Source organism: Myxine glutinosa, chromosome 10 (genome assembly GCF_964187855.1).
Source record: "Myxine glutinosa chromosome 10, kmMyxGlut1.1, whole genome shotgun sequence".
NCBI classification, from domain to species: Eukaryota; Metazoa; Chordata; class Myxini; order Myxiniformes; family Myxinidae; genus Myxine; species Myxine glutinosa.
In genome coordinates this window covers 5298029-5319385 of record NC_136270.1, presented here as the reverse complement: position 1 = coordinate 5319385, position 21357 = coordinate 5298029, and the positions used below count along the sequence as shown (strand labels likewise).

The 21357-nt window shown below is 42.0% G+C and overlaps 1 protein-coding gene across 6 annotated transcripts in view; it reads right to left on the bottom strand.

Annotated features, from left to right (window-relative positions):
• The window catches only part of LOC137434280 (sterol regulatory element-binding protein 1), an 81841-nt gene that overhangs the window by 22226 nt on the left and 38258 nt on the right, over positions 1-21357 (bottom strand). For 2 of the 6 annotated variants that reach the window (XM_068127131.2, XM_068127136.2), the window contains exons 3-15: positions 15129-15240; positions 13476-13630; positions 11938-12009; positions 11603-11695; positions 10928-11059; positions 8894-9115; positions 8642-8756; positions 8331-8512; positions 7710-7896; positions 6486-6670; positions 4308-4569; positions 2376-2542; positions 433-601 (exon numbers count right to left, since the gene is read on the bottom strand). In XM_068127131.2, coding sequence (XP_067983232.1) covers positions 433-601; positions 2376-2542; positions 4308-4569; positions 6486-6670; positions 7710-7896; positions 8331-8512; positions 8642-8756; positions 8894-9115; positions 10928-11059; positions 11603-11695; positions 11938-12009; positions 13476-13630; positions 15129-15240 — 2053 coding nt within the window. Of the gene's footprint in view, positions 1-432; positions 602-2375; positions 2543-4307; positions 4570-6485; positions 6671-7709; positions 7897-8330; positions 8513-8641; positions 8757-8893; positions 9116-10927; positions 11060-11602; positions 11696-11937; positions 12010-13475; positions 13631-15128; positions 15241-21357 lie in introns of those variants that run through there. The other 4 variants (XM_068127132.2, XM_068127135.2, XM_068127133.2 and 1 more) reach the window with 3 other exon arrangements.

Here is a 21357-nt window from a genome sequence, read left to right as displayed (position 1 = left end):
TTTACTGTACAACGAACGTGCACATGACTTTTGGTACGGCCTCATACCTCGAGAAGCAAAGAAAGAATAACTGGACTCGGTGGTGTAATGTTCAGAGCTTCCGATTTTAGTCTGGGTAGGTCGTTCGAACACCAGCCGAGTCATGTGAAAGACTTCAAAAATAGTATGTGCTGCTTCCTTCCTTGATCCTAACCCTAACCCTAACAGCATTTAAAAGGATAGAGCACCGACAAACAACCATAAGTTGGCAATACTAGTGCAGGCTTTGATGGGCCTTATGGCTTCCTCTTGCGTTAAAGTTGCTTGTATGAGAACATATATTATTCCCATATTACTACTCAATTTCGTTATGGAGAGCAAGTTTCCTCATTACAAATAAACCAGTAGAAACATGTAAAACCATGCAAAATAAAACTGCAAAGTAATGCAAACCATGGGCAGTACTGCAGGAGTACAACGATTCATGGGGTTTTGGACCCAGGCTCCAGTTTCCTCGAAGCAGAAAATCCTTGCCCTGTGGCTGGCACAGCCACGAGAGTGAGTGCAGTGCCATGGGTGAGCACTCCATACTCGCTGCTCTCATACGGCTCAGGAAATAGCGCTGCGCCAAAAAAGAAGAAGAAAAAAAACATGAGAAAAAAAGAAGAAAAAAAAGCAAATTTCAGCAGGTCTGTAATCTTTCCAGTTTTGTTGGCTTACAAATATGACATTGTTCCACTTCAATAATGGAATAATAAAATGAGGAAAGAAAACTTTTAAAATCCGGAATAACCAAACTCTCCGCCAACCACCCTTTCCTCATACACGATTGTTATACTCCCCCTGACAATATTGGTTCTAAAATTGCGGTGGGGGTTACGGCTGCTGCCATCTAGTAAGGGAACTAATCAGCAAATGAAGTGAAGGAAGTCGATGCAGGTGTGTACCGATGAAAGTCACTTCTTGAACGGACTTAAAAAAAACAAAAAACTGCCATCAGAGAGACGCTTTCATGTAAGAAGGATGAAGAAGAACATTTTCAAAAAGTTATTTGTAACATGTGCAATTCAAATGCTAAATTCAAATTCAAATTCCTAGCCATTTTGCTGTTTAATCCATCTTCCATATTTTATATATTTTATATTTTATATACTCTATCTTTTTTTTTTGGTTTTCTTATTCCCTTTGTGTTTTATGTTTTTATGATGGTTAACTTAGGTGTCACAAAAGAATAATTTCCCTGAATATGGGACAATAAAGATTATTATTATTATTAAATTAAAAATTGTAAGCAACCTAAAATTCGCAGGCTAAAGGAGGATCTATGTCAAGGCCGTACTAAAGCGATGAGTCCGACAGGATGATGCAAAGATAGCACACCTATCATGAGACGTCTTTTAGGTTTCTTTCTCAGCCTGATTATAAATTGTCGAATTGGTGATCCACAATCACCATTTGTGATTGCGATGCACTTCACAAGTGCATCGTCGTTGTTCGGATGGACATTAAATTTGATCTCCGATCTACTAGAATTAGTTGGTGGACATGATAGAGCCAAGCTGCGCTGGACGTGTGGTGGTGGAGTGCCGCAGGGTGCGCGGTGGCTGCGGTGTGATGGAAAATGCTGGGGGTACAGACATGAAAGGGTTCACCGCTACGAACTATCCCTCGCTGCAGACTGGGTTTCTTCTACCAAACGAAGAAGTCATCGCAGCAAGATTGAAGGAAAGCGTTATTAAAATCACAAATAAAATAACACTGTAGTATCACAAGAATAACACACAAGGTGCAGGTTTCTTAACCAAACAGAACGAGAGATGCGGAGACCCATCCGTGTCTGGAGGCAGTGCATACCGTGTTGATCACCCATTGGGAAATGCACACAAAAATTGGAGGATCGTATGCATATGTACGTACGCACAACGTACGTATGCGTATGCATGCATGCACTGTGCCACACCACCCAACACACACACACACACACACACACACACACACACACACACACACACACACACACACACACACACACACACACACACACACACACACACACACACACACACACACACACACACACACACACACACAGTGCTAGCACTTGAAAAGTCAGCCATACCACATTTTCCACAACTGTAAAGACACTTTATCAAATTTTCATTAATATAATCCATGGTTTATCTTTTCCATTGAGGCAGACTCGTATTCCTTATATATTAAACACGTGGCCAATGTATCCTCAACCCTCAGCCTAAGTTACCAATCAACCTGAACCTCCTCAAAGACAAGCCTATAAGCACAGCTGGCTATTCGTTCACACAGAGCGAAAGGAATTTCCCCATGTGCAGCAGGAGGGTTAGTTATTAATCATGCCGATACCATGAGACAGTACTCACCGCCACAAGCTGCATGCATCCAGGTAACGTCGTCCGAGCCTGCACGGCAGCCATAGCATATAGCCGGGCCAGAGTGCCAGAAGGTGCAGCATCACCAGCGCACTCTGCCAGATTTATGGCACTCAACGCCAGGTACCAGCCACACAGAGTGCTCTCTTGTAATTCCCCTGGTACAAACACATACATCATTTGTTAACCATTTCAGGTCTTTCATAGGCAAAGTGATTCAATTATGTGTGTGCCGTCCCTCAGATGGATGTTAAACTGGTGTCCCATCTGCCAGCATCAGTTGTTGGTGGACGTTAAAGATCCCACCATGTCCTTCGTAAAGGTAGGAGAACTATCGCTGGCACAATGGCCAAACTCCAAATTGCTGCCCGAACCTACAGAGGGATTGCATCAGCGGCACAGCCGTGCCCTAGCCAATTATGCTACCCTGCAGCCTTGTGCTGCCTACTAACGTACGGATGGCGGCAGTTTAGTCAACATCTATTGGCGCTTGTCCTTGATAGCCTGTTGCCATTTTTTAAATGAGGCTGGCATAATATTCCACTGCGATTGTAGCATTGTGAGGCATGTAGACGATCAGCACGATTCCCTTACTATCCCAGAAATTCAAGGCTATGATTTTTTCCGGCTTAGGGTCAGGTGCAAAATTTATTGGATGTGGTGTCTCTTCCTCGACCTTCCATTGCATGGATTCCAATTTGGTGTCAGAGTGCCAGTGGTGAAGCCACCTTTCATCCACAGTTATCAGACGAGTGTTAAAGGCAGGGTCATCTTCAAGGGGACGCACATCTATATTTAACGTCAGCCACCCTCCCCCACTACTCCACATTCGTCTGCTATAGAATGAGGCCAAACTTTCACGATCAATGGCCACTACGCGTTGTGGATTTCTTTACCTCTGGCACGTTCTTTGTATAAAAATGTGATGCCTTAATGTGCAATTTGAGTAAGGTCCATAATTATATGTAGTAATTTCATTCATATTCTATAGAAGACAAATGTCTTCTATAGAATAGTCTTCTATAGAATAGTCTTGAATAGTCTTCTATAGAATAGTCTTCTATAGAATAGTCTTGAATAGTCTTCTATAGAATAGTCTTCTATAGAATAGTCTTGAATAGTCTTCTAAGAAGACTTTAAATATGGATGTGGGTCACCTTGAAGATGACCCTGCCCTTAACACTCGTCTGATAACCGGTGATGAAACGTGGCTTCACCACCGGCAACCTGATACCAAATTGTAATCCATGCAATGGAAGCTCTCAAGGGATCAGCGCATCCAAGAAATTTTACACCCAACCCTAAGCCGGAAAAATCACAGCCTCTAATGTCTGGAATGGCAAGGGATTGTTACTGATCGTCTTCAATCTACATGGTACCGCAATATTCTTTGATATCGCAGCTTCATAAAATCCAATTTGTAAGAACTGCCTGGAACGTGGTGCAGTCGTTACCAAAGTGGTACAAAGGATTTTCTAAAAAGCGGTGAAGAGGTCAAAACAGACCTTTTATGTGTAGATATCTGTACGTCCGTCCAATGTCCAACTGCTCCCCATTTCTCTATCACCGATTTGTTCATCCTGAATTCCTTCCTTAATTGTTTCACTCTTCAATGACCTTACAAAAAAACCTTTCAAGAGAAATAAAGTTGGGTTGGCCTGTTAAAGGTGTCTGCACCTGAACGCCTGCCTCATGCTGCTGGTATCCTGGGTTCAAATTCCAAATACTGTATTGATTTGTTCATCGTCTTATCATGCCCTTGTCTTCCACATGAGATAAGTACAGGCTCCTCCATGAGCTTCAGATCCATTTAGTAAAGAAAAAAGGGAGACAAATCAAACAATGCCGGCACTTCCTTTAGAAGTGCATGGTGCTAATAAATGAACTTTGTACTCCATAACTGCATCCGAAATGCATAACTACCTGTCAGGGTGAGCCGATGGAGCGTATTATAGGTGAGAGCTGCATTGCATGCACCAGCGCGTGCGTCAGCACGCACACGGGCATTTCCTCGCAGCCCGCCAGCACGTGCAGCCAACCACCGGCCTACTCCAGCCTGCTGTAGAGCATGCCTCGTGAGCTGCCACAGCAAGCCGCAAGCATTGTCCAGCCCAGAGAGCGGCATAGGCCGACCTAGTGAGTACAGGCTTGCACGCAGATGATCCCCCGCTGCTGTGTACTCGCGCTGAAATGCACAATAGAAAAGGTGCGCAATAAGTTTAAAAGGATATTTTACGATTTTTCGTGTTTTGGAAAATAACAACTGACTTTTGCTCTGCACATCACAGTGTCATCTTTGGTTTGGCCCAAGCCTATTTTACTGCACAATAGCAAAATCATCCAGTGTATGCCTTGCCAGTGAGGTACTCTGCATCAACAGCTTAACCATATCCCAGTGATGATGCAACTAGCAGGCATTCTCTGCATCTGATTAGAGTGGGCTGAACTATTGAGCACTCTGCCACGGCTTAAGCTAAACTGGGTAAAAATGGTTTGTATCGACAAAATAAATACATCAGTGCAAATCACGTGCTTTGAGATTACTGGTAAAGAATACCCCCAATAAGTGCAAAACATGTGTAGAGAGTACAACTGATAAATGCTTAAACAGTGAAGACCCAAGTTCAATATTGTACATTTATATAATCGAGTCCACCCGCTCACGACGAGAGCGGCAGAGGGTCATGTTATGATCCTTATTATTGCCAATTATTATTACTATTACTTATGTTAGATCAAGTCATTGAAAAGATCAGACCGTGCCTCACCATTCTAAATTCCTGATCGTAAAATTTACTTCCGTGTGGGTGTCGGTGGGGAGAGGGGGTAGGGGTGGTGGGTATAGCAAGTCACAAAACTCCTTGAGGAGTGGGGATATTGTTTCATAATATTATACTATTATCATAAGTATTGTTATTACTTTTGTAATGAGAAGCAGCTTTGGAAAAACGCCACGAAAAATGCCTTGGAAGAACACATTAGTGGCAGGAAGGGTCGTGTTATTAATCCGAGTGGGCTATATGGACTACAGTAGATCTTTGATCAGGTGCATTCGTCGACATGACAAGCATTAGACTGATGTCCGGATTTCTCCAAATTTCTTTCAGTTTAGTGTTAAACAACATTAGCGACTGTTTAAAATGGTAATCAAACGTGTTTGTGGTTTATAATATTTTTACTTCTGGGTGGGGATGCTCCCACAAAAACAGCAAGATAAGCTATTTATACACGTTAACACGGCGTTTGGACAAGGAGGAAAAACCCCTTGGGGAGGTGGGATATTATTAGTATTGATATTATCTTGTAACAACATTAATATTATGTTATTATCATTTGTTTTGTTATTAGAAGCAGCCTTGAAAAAACGCCACAATAAAGCTAGCTTAACATGGATATACACCTCAACACGTAATCCCATTGGAGGGGAACCCCCCTTGGGGAGGGGTAAAAATTAATTTACGACAACCTTCATTGTGTGACCCTTACTCTTAGTCCTCCTGTCAAGTTTGGTTGAGATTGGATAAGTAACGACCGAATGTATCACGGTCAAAAATCATCAGACAGACAGACATCAAATTGCATATTTTAGTATGATGATGTAAAGTCAATACAATACATACCATGGCTGCTCTGCAACCACACTTCAAAAGAAAAAGAAAAATATAATTAAATGGAAAAAAAATCGCAATGAACCACCTTGATGGACTACTTTTTTCTTCACACATTTTTTAATACCATCATTCTCAACATAGCAATAACACTGGATATAATTTGAAAAGAATTTGTTTGTTTGTTTGAGTTCTATGCATTCATGAACCGCTGGACGGAATGAATTGAAAAAGCTGGTGGTTATACTCTGGTTGTGCACAAAAAAAGGTTTTAGGTGGTAAAATTTAAAAAAAAGTATAGTCTTGGGGGTTCAGAGTGGGGGATCACTCCAATTCTCTCTACGTAAATGTATATCATATTTCGCCACCTGGTGGAAGACTGAATTACATAAACCATAAACATTGGGAAACTGACCCATCAGCAAGGATGTGTTATTTGCTAGTATAACATAATAAACGAAAGGTATTGTGCAAGCAATGCAGCGACACTCACACGAGCAGCATCTGTGTCAGCCTGCTGGCGATGCTGCCAGAAGCGCAGAGTGGAGGGAGAGTGTGGTCGAGCCACTGGTTCCCCATACACCAGGATACGTGCCAGAACTGCAAGTGCCATGCATAGTGAGGCAACACTTGAAAGCAGCCAAGCCACGGTGCTGCTGCCCATATCTAGGCTTACACCTGTCCAGGAAAAAATCCGCCAAGCTTGAATCAGACCGGGCTCAATAATTCTTCCAATAATACATACGGTAGTTCGTTTAATAAAGCAAATTGTTGACTCATTCTAGAAGTGATATGTGAGGCTGGTATGGAGTCTATAAAGAAATAACACTGACGTAGATTCAAAAACCAGGGACTCTCGTATACAGCAAAAACAAACTTTATAAGTACATTAATTCAAGCTATAAAATTTGGGATGCAACCTATTTTTGTTTTACAAAGGCAATTCAAATGTTACTTAAAGAGCATTGTTTATATGAACTTGGTGCAGTAGTGGGTACACAGCGTCTGCTTTGAGTCAGGGAGGTCAGCGGTTCAAACCCGACGCAGGCAGAGTCATACCAAAGACTTTTTAAAATCGTATGTGCTGCTTCCTTGCTTGATGCTCAGCATTTAAAAGTGATAGAGCATGGATAAACAACCATGGAAGCTTAATGGCCCTTCTTAAAAACACAACAACGATAAACTCGAATGGTACTCGTTAGAGCGCAAATCTCCGCCAGGATGAAAAGTTACATTTTTATCCCACCGATCGGCCGGATCTGGATTTGGACCTGAACCAAAATCTAATTAGCTTGTTCTTGTCGCCTAACGAACTCATCCACCAAGTTTCATCAAAATCGGTCCACAACTTTTTGAGATATCCTGTTCCCAGACAGACAGACAGGGGTGAAAACACAACCTCCACCCACTTTCGGCGTTGGAGGTAATAAAATACACCATAAAATGAGTATGGATGGGTTCTTTGCTCGCTGTCAAAAGACATCTTTTTTTTTACCTCCATTTACTCGACCAAACCCTGCCATCTCAATTGCAAATTACCGTTTCCTCCCCTCTACTCTCCCCTATTTTCCTGCTCCCTCATTCCTTGCTGGGTTTGTCCAACTGTGGACTGGCTACCCAACTGTCAGCACATTACCCTTTAACCATCCATTACCTCGCTGAAAGAAAATACAAAATGTGGCAATTACGTTTTCCGCATGTATGTAATCAAGCTCACCAGGCAGCCCAAGAATGGTACGAGCTGCGCCGTGTGCTCGGGCCGAGTCGTGTGGGCTTTCCAGTGTTCCCAGGAGCCACGCAAATGGGTTGATGGCAAGACAAAGGAACAGGAAGCCACAAAGTAGCATTCGTGACCGATCAGGCATTCCACCAGGATCAGGTGAAATTGGCTCTTCCTTGATTTGCTAGGCAAGCATATACACGTGGAGGCAGAATAAGCTTGACCAAGGAATATTCTTCATTAATCCATCTCAAAAAATGTTCAAGATAAAAACTTTCACCTTGTGATAAAAATGACCACACCAACAACAAACAACAACAGGCATTTTAAGGCCATTTTCCCTGCTAGAGCGGGGGTTAGCCTTGCGGTCCCCATGACAATCTTCTCCATTTTGCCCTATTTTCTGCATCTCCCCTTGTTAACCCCCTTGACCACATTTCTTCTTCCACCACCTTTAGCCAAGTCTTTCTCGGTCTTCCCCGTCCACAACTTCCTTCTACATTCATTTCCATCACTCTTCTCAACCAGTCACTTTCATCCTTCTACTTCAAAATATATCTAATACTTCTCAACCACTTCAAAATGACCACACCAATGTCAAATAATAAAGCCTCCAACCTTTAGGTCCTCACTGCACGGACTGTCAGGCTCAGAGTCACTACACAAGAGACTACTACCCTCTGGAGAGCCGACATCTGAGTTGGGAGGAGTCAAAAGACCTTCAGTATCCATCTTCAGAGCCTGCTCGTCAGGGCTCTCTGGCTTGGAAAGATCTTCAATAATCATGTCTTTCAGAGAATCTGAAAACTCAGATATTTGTGGAAATTAAACATTAAAGGATGTGTGCTGTGACATACGTAATATTTTTCAACACAGATACAGCAAAAAAGCAGCAAGTAGGCCAAAGTGCAACACTATATAAGGCATACGGTCTTTTTGGGTGGCCATGCGCAGGGCAAGATTCTCCTGCTTCAGTTTATGGTTGGCTTGCTTCAGGAAGCGAATGCATTCAATAGCTTTCCGTAACACCGATGACTTGTTTAACTACAGGAACACAAATAATAACATGACAATGTTGGCTAGGAAGAAGCCAACTCAAATCTATGCTGTTTCATAATCAAACTCCATTTGGCCAATTTTGCATCTACGGCAGAGAAGTGATCACTGGTTTGGTTACACACCTTCGCTTCAGTTCCTGCGACAATGTCTTTTAGCTCGATGATGCGATCGTTGATTGAGGAGCGGTAACGCTTTTCGATGGCGTTGTGCGTTGTGCGCTTCTCGCCTTTGCAGGGCAATGCAATCGACCGCAGAGTTCCGCCACCAAGACGGTGGATGGGGATCTTGTCAGCATCCATCATCACAGGGACTGTTGTTAAGATGGTGTTGCCACTCACCAGCGTCTGCCACACACACCATCGGCCTCATTAGGTAAACTTGTGCATGTTTTACGATCAACACTATTTCCAATATTTCAGTAGCACACCGCCCTGAAGAGTCTGTCGATTTTCCACAAAATGAAATTATTTTTGGTATGAGTCACAGACAATTTCTGGTAGCCACATGATTGTCACAAAATATAAATTGTTTCTTTTAGCTGCACCTCTCAACACTCCAGATCAAGTTTGAGTGGAGGTGGTGGGGGCGGGGCCAGGGAGGGGAGGGGATGAGGGCTAGGAGAGATCACACACATGACCACAGTAAAAACTAGAGCACACAATTACTACCACCTTCAAGATCATTGGAATCTCCCCTGATGAGGCTGAATCTATGGAGCTATCACTTTCACATTGCAGACAGGTGAGTGATGTCTCGGTCTTCCACTGTCTTCCAAGATGGGTCTTGCCCCATCTGCTCTTTCCATGCTTTGCATCCCCTTTTCCCACCTCCTCCCCATGTTTCTCCAGGGCAGGTGTGGTCCACCAGTAGCCCTCTTCTGGTGAAACCCCCAAAGTCCAGAATCACTGCTCACCTTCACTGATTTGTTCCTCTTTTTACCTCCGCCACCAAAGGTGGATGGAGGTTATGTTTTTACCCCCTGTCTGTTTGTCTATGAGCAGGATATATCAAAAAGTTATGGACGGATTCGGATGAAACTTGGTGAACAGGTTTGTGTGACAAGGAATAATTGATTACCGTAGATTTTGGTGAAGATCTGGATCCAGACTCTATAATTTTAAAAGTGATTCTTCACCATTGAGTGATAGGGCCAAAAACAATATATAGCATATCTCAAAAAAAATATTGATGGATTTGGCCGAAACTTGGTGGACATGTTGGGTGTGTGACGACCGATTCGATTTAGATTTAGATCTAGATCCGGCCCATCAGCGCGATACAAAACAAAAAAACTGTTCAGCCTTGCAGATGTATGCGCTCTACTGAGTGCCGTTCTAGTTTCCCGCCTCTGGAACAAACTTCCACATTCTCTTCGACCTCATTCTTCCTTTCAGGTCTTCAAGACAGCTGTTCACCACCATCCCAGACCATCCCCCATCAAAAACCATGATCTGCTCACCTCCATTAACCCTCTCCAAGCCCACCTGTTTCCAACTTTCCAGTTTTTTTTTTTCCTGAGAGCTTGTCTCTATCTGTGTTGTCTACCATGTGTCCTCCTCTAGTCCCCATTCTTCCCCACGTCCCTTATTTCTCGTCTCTCTCCACTTTATCCCTCAATCCTGCTGTTGGTATGACGTTGTCGTCAACCCACCCCTCTACCCCCTTTCTCTTCCTGTGGTTCCTTTTGTTTTGTCATGTCCTGATCTGTTCTATGTTCTAGCTCCTTCACGAGCCTTGACTTTGTATACCAAAAAAACATGTCACAAGGTATGTTCCACAGATAATCGTGGACAAAACGTCGATTGTCTCGATTCCATGAAATTACCGGGAAATTCGCTCAAGTTGAATTTGCCACTTATTGTACATTTCCCAGCCCCACCAAACAAGGATGCAAAATGATAGTGATCAGATGCAGTAATTCTCAATTTAAAATGTTTTCCTGTGTTTCACTTCGAAGTGAACATTGAAGCTCCATAATAAAGTTAATAACCAGAGGCTGGGTCTAACATTTTGGGCGGAGGAGCTAAATGTGTGTGGTTATATTCACTCGAGTAGATTCCAAATCTGGAAAATTTCACTCCAGACATCCAAGCCAATTGAAAAATCAATTTTCCAGGAACAAGTAGTCAATGCAGGATCACACAGTAGCAATGCACCTGCAGCTGGGTTGACTGTATAGGTGCTGCCACACAGGTAGGTTTGATGGCCGAGAGCAATGTGCTGCTTTCGGTGTTCACTGCTGCCAGTAACAACGAATCGGTCTTGATGAGTTGTGGCTGAAACAAAACCTGCAAAAAGGAAGCGGGCAGCATTTTCCAAGAAGCTGCTCTTTATAGACATACTCTATGTATAACCCTGCATTGTACTTGAGGAGCCATTTTGCACACATGCTACTTTATTGTGGTTGTGGTGAGCTGTCTCAAACATTCTTGGTTGTTGTGTCTTGTATTCTGTAAGCTATAAAACAGCCATTTTAACAGGAAACTAGAGCAGTGAACAATGACAAAATCTAACCACATGACTGCTTCACCTCGATTTAAATGAAGGTGGAATGACGCTCAACAATGATCAGAAATGCAGAGGGCATAATTTTTCTCAAATATGGTGAAATAAAGTGAAAGGAGATTTTTTTAAAATCCACAGTCAGTAAATCAACAGTCAAATGGATACCTAATTAACCTATTTAAGCAGAAAACCGAATTACATAAACAGTTCTTTCAAAGGCAAAAAATAATTACCCAAATCGCAAGAAGGGATAGGGATGTTTATAAAGCAGACAATAAGAAAATTGTTTGAGAGAGCAGGAAAAATAAATAAATAAACCCGTGCACCTTTTGCACCTGTGGAGCGATGCTGACTGGGGCTTGAGTCAGTTGTGGGGAGATCATCACTGGCCGAGACTGCACCTGGTGTGTGGCAATTGCCTTTCAGAAACACAACACGGTCAGAAGAGATGGAAATGCTGCAGCAAACGTTTTCTTCAATTTTGTCACTATACATCTTTTGTGTGTCCATGCCTTCCTTGCAAATTCATCTGTCCTCCTTTTCCAAATGCACCTTCACCCCTACTCTTTCACCTTTCTGCACTCACTACCGTACCCGATATATCTATCAGGCACAACCAACTATCTACACATCAAATCAAAAAGCAAACCCAAACACCCACCTGTGGTGCCATATGCTGTTGTACTATGGAGGCCAATGGTGCACTATGCACCTGCTGTGTCTGTGTCACCCGCTGCAACGACAGAAACAACAAAACAGGAAGACGTCATGCAGAGCATGATACTTGCAAAACCCACCTATACCCAAAAAAAGTTGCCATGGATACATCAAATTGTCCATTTCATTAAGATTAAAATTGACGATCTTAATCAAAGCTCGGGTTAATCGGATTCATATTGATGATTTTTCAGATGAAAATTGATGATATTAGAAGTTTGACCTTGAGTTGACCCTTTGACCTCAAAAATAGTTGCTTTCCCAATTCCGCAACGCACGATGTAATTGCTCTTTAATTTTCAAGTCAATCGGATGAAAATTGATGATTTTTCAGATGAAAATTGATGATTTTTCAGATGAAAATTGACGATTTTGGAAGTTTGACCTTGAGTTGACCTTTGACCTCAAAAATAGTTCGTTTTCCAATTTAGCGACTCAATATGAAAATGTTGTTCAATTTTCAAGTCAATTGGATGAAAAATGACAATTTTAGAAATTTGACCTCATGATGACATTTGACCTCAAAATCAATAGGCTTCTTCTTATGACCAACTCTACCATGTGGCACGGTTTCCTGAAGATCAGATTGAAATTATGACCTGTAGGTGATTGACAGACAGATAGACAAACCAACTAATATACCAGTACCTGAAAAATCTTAGATTTTGCAAGTAATAAGGTACTAACATGTTGACATCTTCTGTGGCAATGTCACAGTTAATGCATTAGAATAGTGCAGCAAATTAAACATCATATTGTGCACATTTCAGTCGTGTAATGGAAGGAATCATCTGCATCCAATATGTCAAATGAAGAACAACTATAGTCTTCCTGGTGAAGTCTAGTGCCGATCTGCATCGGTGGACAGGTAGAACGATGGATGAAATCAAAGGGACATTGATTTAAAAAAAAAAAAAAAACCACCGTTTAGAGGCCATTTTTCCCCGCAAAGCGGGGGTTGGCCTTTTCGGGGACCGTGGTTGTTGTTTTTTTTTTTTTGGTCCCCTTTTTGAAGCAATGTTTTACGGCCGGATGCCCTTCCTGCCGCCAACCCTGTTTGTCGTCTTTTTACGATAAACAGGGAATTACCAGTGTACTGGTACTCAATTTGCCGACCTCGGAAGGATGACAGGCTGAGTCAACCCCCCTGGCGTTAATTCAGCGATCGACCGGGATTCGAACCCAGGATCCTTGGATCCTAAGCTGGCACCCTAGCCGCTAGCCCAACACCAGGGATTGATTTGGACATTGATTGAGGTATGCTAATCACCATAAATAGCGAGGAGAAGCTGACGTTTCTGGCATTAACCCTTTGCGGGCAACCCTTCTTTTTGCTCTGACATTAACCCTCTCATTGGCCGATACGGAAAGATGCAATAATGATACACATGTTCTCTTAACAAATACTCATCATTATTAGGTAATGCATACAAAGTGAAATACATTATATTCATATTTTCACTGGGCCTTCTCCATGCATACCTGCTGCACTTGAGCAGGGATCGTGACAGTCTGTGTCACCATGGTAACAGGTTGCATTGTTTGTGCGCTAGTAACATAGTGCACTGTGGCCTCGCTGCACGTCATCAGACGAGGTGCCGATATAGAAACAGCTGTCTGTAATTCTGCCTTAACCGCTGTACGGGGAGCAGGTACGGATATCGGCATCAATTCAGGTCGAAGTGCTAAAACTTCTACATTCATCATTGCAAAACCTCAAAAACAAATCTCAACTAGAAAGCATCCCAAATGCAAAGCCAGTTCGTGTCCGCTTTGTACTCAAATTAAACATGATGGATACAACAGCTAAATAAAAATGAAAAAGGGATGTGTAAATTTTATTAATTTGTGTTCTCCATATTCTCATAATAAAGGTTTGTTGAAAATATTGATGAAAAAAAGCTCAAATGGTAAAGAGGTTATGGCCTGGACACACACTGTAGCTCAAATTGGACATAAATAAAGAAACGCGGCAGCGATGTAAAAAAAAAAAACCCGGCCGTCTCCCACTGCACAGCGGCGGCTGGACTAATAAGGCCTATTTATACTTACTATGAATTTACCCTTTGACATTTTGACCCAATTATTCATTTGGCTTCTCTTTATTCTCGTAATAAAGGTTTGTCGAAAATTTGATGACAAAAGCTCAAATGGTAAAAGGGTTACCGTCTGGACAGACACAGACACAGACACACACACACACACGTGATTGTAAACAACAACAACAACAACAACAGGCATTTTAAGGCCATTTTCCCTGCTAGAGTGGGGATTAGCCTTGCGGGCCCCATGACAATCTTCTCCATTTTGCCCTATTTTCTGCATCTCCCCTTGTTAACCCCCTTGCTCGCATTTCTTCTTCCACCATCTTTAGCCAAGTCTTTCTCAGTCTTCCCCATCCTCTACCTCCTTCTTCATTCATTTTCATCACTCTTCTCAACCAGTCACTTTCATCCTTCCTCAACACATGACCAAACCATCTCAACCTGTTTCTCTTCACAGCATCAATCACAGGCTCTATTCCCATCACACGTGATTGTAAAACCCTGTTTATTCGTTGCTTCATACAAAGAGTAGGTATACCCCCCCGTTATTGTACTATCATGATTATGTGTCGCGACAGGATGGTGTAGATATAGCGCGCTCGTCTTTGAACTATCTGGTCTTGTTTCGATTCTCGACCTGACTCTAACTTTTTCACAGACAGGGTGACTAATCACAAAATGTGTCGTCCCCCAAGATGAACCTTAAACCCTAGGATGAACATCCATAAAGCATTAGTTGTGGGACGCTAAATATCCCACGGTGTCTTTCAACGAAGAGTGGGCGACTTGTTGCCGGAACCCTGGACAAATTCCAAATTCCTTAACCAATCTGCAGGTAGCAAGTGCTCACGCCTTCTCAAATATTCCTCGACAACAGGTTAAACCACTTGCCACCTTAGATTGTCATTGCTGTGCAGGCCGCAGTTTTATTTTTTTTTACAGGACAAACAGCTTTCCAGAATCATGTATCCACACGTTTCAAAATGGGATTTTGAACTATTTATCAAAGAAAGAAAGAGCAATCAAAAAAAGAGCAATCAGAGAAAAAAGGCTATGAACAGCAATTCACAGAGAGAAAATTCGCTGGTACCGTTGTTGCTGTAATTAATGATATCCGGTTGTGCTAGGTGCAGCTGTGTGGGCGACGTTATCAGCATCGGTTGCTGTTGGGATATCTGTTGCTGTAAAGGGACAGTCATCTGCTGCACATGGCCAAGGGAGACAATAATGGAAATGACAATAAGATATCGCAAATAAAATAGAGTGGCCCGACGGCTCAGGACACAAACATATTGTGCTAAATTTCACGAATGGATCCCCAAGGCCAAAATGCATTTGTTTTGCTTGGAAGAATGTTCCTTTCACAATTTAAAGCGGAAATGCCAATTGACTTTCTGGTAGCAGAAGCTAAGAATATACATGAGCGCTTTAAGCTTTCAAAACAATTCACGATCTAGTGCATCTACCCAGGTAAATGAAACAATGAGGCGTATTATTAAAAACTGTGCTTGAACTGAAAGGCATCGAGTGGACTTCACAATCACAATGCAATCCCAACTTCCCCTCTTTCATTTAAAAAAAAATTAAGCAACCATTTTGTCTCCCCACCCTAGCACCTAGAAAAATGAAATGAAAATTTTAAAATATATAGCGTATGGAGGATTGTTAGGAGATTACGCAAACACATGTTTCATTTCAGCTATTATATTAAGCATTGCATTTCCCAAAAACCATAATGTTCAATTTGATGCATTTCAGACTTAATAATAGCTCAACATCTGCCATGGGAATTAAACCCACACCAGTGAAGAAAAGCAATGACGGTTTTGCCGAAAGCCATTTCTACCCACACCAGAGACTGCATGTGTTTCATTAGGAGTGTTCAGCTACCTCAAAGAGGCTATACAGTACAATTTAAAAAAATAAAAAATAAAAATAAAATATATATATACTGTATATATTAAACGCACATTCAGAAAAGTAATTAAGAAATTCCAACACAAACAATAAAATAACGACAGATGGAAGGACATGCTAAATAACCGTTTAAAATACTAGCATGAATAAAGAATAAACTAGCCGGATCCGAATCCGGATCTTCACCAAAATCTAATCATTTCGCCCGTGTCACATACATTACATCTCTGCCAAATATCGCCCGAATCCATCCACAACTTTTTGAGATATCTTGTTCACAGACAGACAGACAAACAAATGAAAAATCGGTCAGAGACCGAGGACTTGCCGGAATTTACTTTTTTATCGGCCATTTAGGACAAATATGGCGGCCGAACCACGTGACCGATGATGTCATCATGAACATATTTTATTCCCCATGGAGAGTTCTTTACAATGAGCCATGTCTCAATTTTTTATATTGAGCATTTTTGGAGATATGGATGTGCAACGTTTTTCGGTTTTTCCAAGATGGCGGCCGAACCACGTGACCTATGACGCCATCATTAACATATTTTATTCCCCATGGAGAGTTCTTTACAATGAGTCACGTCTCAATTTTTTCTATTCAGCACTTTGGGAGATATGGAGGTGGTAGGTTTTTCGGTTTTTCCAAGATGGCGGCCGAACTACGTAACTGATGACGTCATCATTAACATATTTTATTCCCCATCAAGAGTTCTTTACAATGAGCCATGTCTCAATTTTTTCTATTCAGTACTTTCAGAGATATAGTGGTGCAAAATTTTGCCATTTTCCAAGATGGCGGCCGAACCACGTGACTGATGACGTCATTATTAACATATTTTATTACCCATGGAGAGTTCTTTACAATGAGCCATGTCTCAATTTTTTCTGTTCAGCACTTTTGGAGATATAGCGGTGCAAAGTTTTGCCGTTTTTCCAAGATGGCGGCCGACCACGTGACATATGACATCATCATTAACATATTTTATTCCGCATGGCGAGTTCTTTACAATGAGCCATGTCTCAATTTTTTTCTGTTCAGCACTTTTGGAGATTTCGTGGTGCAAAGTTTTGCCGTTTTTCCAAGATGGCGGCCGACCACGTGACTGATGATGTCATCATTAACATATCTTATTCCCCATGGAGAGTTCTTTACAATGAGCCATGTCTCAATTTTTTCTGTTCAGTACTTTCGGAGATATAGAAGTGCAAAGTTTTTCGGTTTTTCCAAGATGGCGGCCGAACCACGTGACCGATGACGTCATCATTAACATATTTTATTCTCCATGGAGTGTTCTTTACAATGAGCCATGTCTCAATTTTTTCTGTTCAGTACTTTTGGAGATATAGCGGTGCAATTTTTTTGCCGTTTTTCCAAGATGGCGGCCGAATCACGTGACCTATGACGTCATCATTAACATATTTCATTCCCCATGGAGAGTTCTTTACAATGAGCCATGTCTCAATTTTTTCTGTTCAGCACTTTTGGAGATATAGTGGTGCAAAGTTTTGCCGTTTTTCCAAGATGGCGGCCGACCACGTGACTGATGACGTCATCATTAAGATATTTTATTCCCCATGGAGAGTTCTTTACAATGAGCCATGTCTCAATTGTTTCTGTTCAGTACTTTTGGAGATATGGAGGTGCAAATTTTTTCGGTTTTTCCAAGATGGCGGCCGAACCACGTGACTGATGACGTCATCATTAACATGTTTTATTCCCCATGGAGAGTTCTTCACAATGAGCCATGTCTCAATTTTTTCAGTTCAGCACTTTGAGATATCGAGGTGCAAATTTTTTCGTTTTTTCCAAGATGGCGGCCGAACCACGTGACCGATGACGTCATCATTTGGGCACAGTATATTAGAGGGCAAGACCAATATGTGTGCCAAGTTTGGCGATTCTACGTGCAACGGTGTAGACGTAGTGCTGCAAACAGACAAACAGACAGACAGACAAACAGACAAATGAAAAATCGGTCAGAGACCGAGGACTTGCCGGAATGTACTTTTTTATTGGCCATTGAGGACAAATATGGCGGCCGAACCACGTGACCGATGACGTCATCATTAACATATTTTATTCCCCATGGAGAGTTCTTTACAATGAGGCATGTCTCAATTTTTTCTATTCAGCACTTTTGGACACATAGAGGTGCTAAGTTTTTCGGTTTTTCCAAGATGGCGGCCGAACCACGTGACATATGACGTCATCATTAACAAATTTTATTCCCCATGGAGAGTTCTTTACAATGAGCCATGTCTCAATTTTTTCTGTTCAGCACTTTTGGAGATATAGTAGTGCAAATTTTTGCCGTTTTTCCAAGATGGCGGCCGACCACGTGACATATGACGTCATCATTAACATATTTTATTCCCCATGGAGAGTTCTTCACAATGAGCCATGTCTCAATTTTTTCTGTTCAGCACTTTCGGAGATATTGAGGTGCAAAGTTTTTCCAAGATGGCGGCCGAACCACGTGACCGATGACGTCATCATTAACATATTTTATTCCCCATGGAGAGTTCTTTCCAATGAGCCATGTCTCAATTTTTTCTATTCAGCACTTTCGGAGATATGGAGGTGCAAAGTTTTTCGGATTTTCCAAGATGGCGGCAGAACCACGTGACAGATGACGTCATCATTAACATATTTTATTCCCCATGGAGAGTTCTTTACAATGAGCCATGTCTCAATTTTTTCTGTTCAGCACTTTTGGAGATATAGTGGCGCAACGTTTTGCCGTTTTTCCAAGATGGCGACCGAACCACGTGACTGATGACGTCATCATTTACATATTTTATTCCCCATGGAGAGTTCTTTACAATGAGCCATGTCTCAATTTTTTCTGTTCAGTACTTTCGGAGATATAGAGGTGCAAAGTTTTTCGGTTTTTCCAAGATGGCGGCCGAACCACGTCACCGATGACGTCATCAATTGGGCACAGTCTATTCCAGGGCAAGAACAATATGTGTGCAAAGTTTGGCGATTCCACGTGCAACGGTGTAGACGCAGTGCTGCAAACAGACAGACAGACAAACAGACAAACAGACAGACAGACAGACAAACGAACAGATCAACATACTTGCCGGAAAATTTTTTCCGGCAAGTAATGAAAAATCGGTCAGAGACCGAGGACTTGCCGGAATTTACTTTTTTATCGGCCATTTAGGACAAATATGGCGGCCGAACCATGTGACCGATGACATCATCATTAACATATATTATTCCCCATGGAGAGTTCTTTACAATGAGTCATGTCTCAATTGTTTCTATTCAGCACTTTCGGAGATATGGAGGTGCTAGGTTTTTCCAAGATGGCGGCTAAACCACGTGACCGATGACGTCATTATTAACATATTTTATTCCCCATGGAGAGTTCTTTACAATGAGCCATGTCTCAATTTTTTCTATTCAGCACTTTCGGAGATATGGAGGTGCTAGGTTTTTCCAAGATGGCGGCTAAACCACGTGACCGATGATGTCATTATTAACATATTTTATTCCCCATGGAGTGTTCTTTACAATGAGCCATGTCTCAATTTTTTCTATTCAGCACTTTCGGAGATGTGGAGGTGCAAAGTTTTTCGGTTTTTCCAAGATGGCGGCCGAACCACGTGACCGATGACGTCATCATTAACATATTTTATTCTCCATGGAGTGTTCTTTACAATGAGCCATGTCTCAATTTTTTCTGTTCAGCACTTTTGGAGATATAGTGGTGCAAAGTTTTGCCGTTTTTCCAAGATGGCGGCCGACCACGTGACTGATGACGTCATCATTAAGATATTTTATTCCCCATGGAGAGTTCTTTACAATGAGCCATGTCTCAATTTTTTCTGTTCAGTACTTTTGGAGATATAGCGGTGCAATTTTTTTGCCGTTTTTCCAAGATGGCGACCGAACCACGTGACTGATGACGTCATCATTAACATATTTCATTCCCCATGGAGAGTTCTTTACAATGAGCCATGTCTCAATTTTTTCTGTTCAGTACTTTTGGAGATATGGAGGTGCAATTTTTTTCGGTTTTTCCAAGATGGCGGCCGAACCACGTGACTGATGACGTCATCATTTGGGCACAGTATATTAGAGGGCAAGACCAATAAGTGTGCAAAGTTTGGCGATTCTACGTGCAACGGTGTAGACGCAGTGCTGCAAACAGACAAACAGACAAACAGACAGACAAACAGATGAAAAATCGGTCAGAGACCGAGGACTTGCCGGAATTTACTTTTTTATCGGCCATTTAGGACAAATATGGTGGCTGAACCACGTGACCGATGACGTCATCATTAACATATTTTATTCCCCATGGAGAGTTCTTCACAATGAGCCATGTCTCAATTTTTTCTGTTCAGCACTTTCGGAGATATCGAGGTGCAAAGTTTTTCCAAGATGGCGGCCGAACCACGTGACCGATGACGTCATCATTAACATATTTTATTCCCCATGGAGAGTTCTTTCCAATGAGCCATGTCTCAATTTTTTCTATTCAGCACTTTCGGAGATATGGAGGTGCAAATTTTTTCGGATTTTCCAAGATGGCGGCAGAACCACGTGACTGATGACGTCATCATTAACATATTTTATTCCCCCTGGAGAGTTCTTTCCAATGAGCCATGTATCAATTTTGTCTATTCAGCACTTCCGGAGATATGGAGATGCAAAGTTTTTCGGTTTTTCCAAGATGGCGGCAGAACCACGTGACTGATGACGTCATCATTAACATATTTTATTCCCCCTGGAGAGTTCTTTCCAATGAGCCATGTATCAATTTTTTCTATTCAGCACTTCCGGAGATATAGAGGTGCAAAGCTTTTCGGTTTTTCCAAGATGGCGGCCGAACCACGTCACCGATGACGTCATCAATTGGGCACAGTCTATTCCAGGGCAAGACCAATAAGTCTGCAAAGTTTGGCGATTCTACGTGCAACGGTGTAGACGCAGTGCTGCAAACAGACAGACAAACAGATCAGAGACCGAGGACTTGCCGGAATTTACTTTTTTATCGGCCATTTAGGACAAATATGGCGGCTGAACCCCCTGACCGATGACGTCATCATTAACATATTTTATTCCCCACGGAGAGTTCTTTACAATGAGCCATGTCTCAATTTTTTCTGTTCAGCACTTTTGGAGATAGAGGTGCAACGTTTTTCGGATTTTCCAAGATGGCGGCCGAACCACGTGACCGATGACGTCATCATTAACATATTTTATTCCCCATGGAGAGTTCTTTCCAATGAGCCATGTCTCAATTTTTTCTGTACAGTACTTTCGGAGATATAGAGGTGCCAAGTTTTTCGGATTTTCCAAGATGGCGGCAGAACCACGTGACATATGACGTCATCAGTAACATATTTTATTCCCCATGGAGAGTTCTTTACAATGA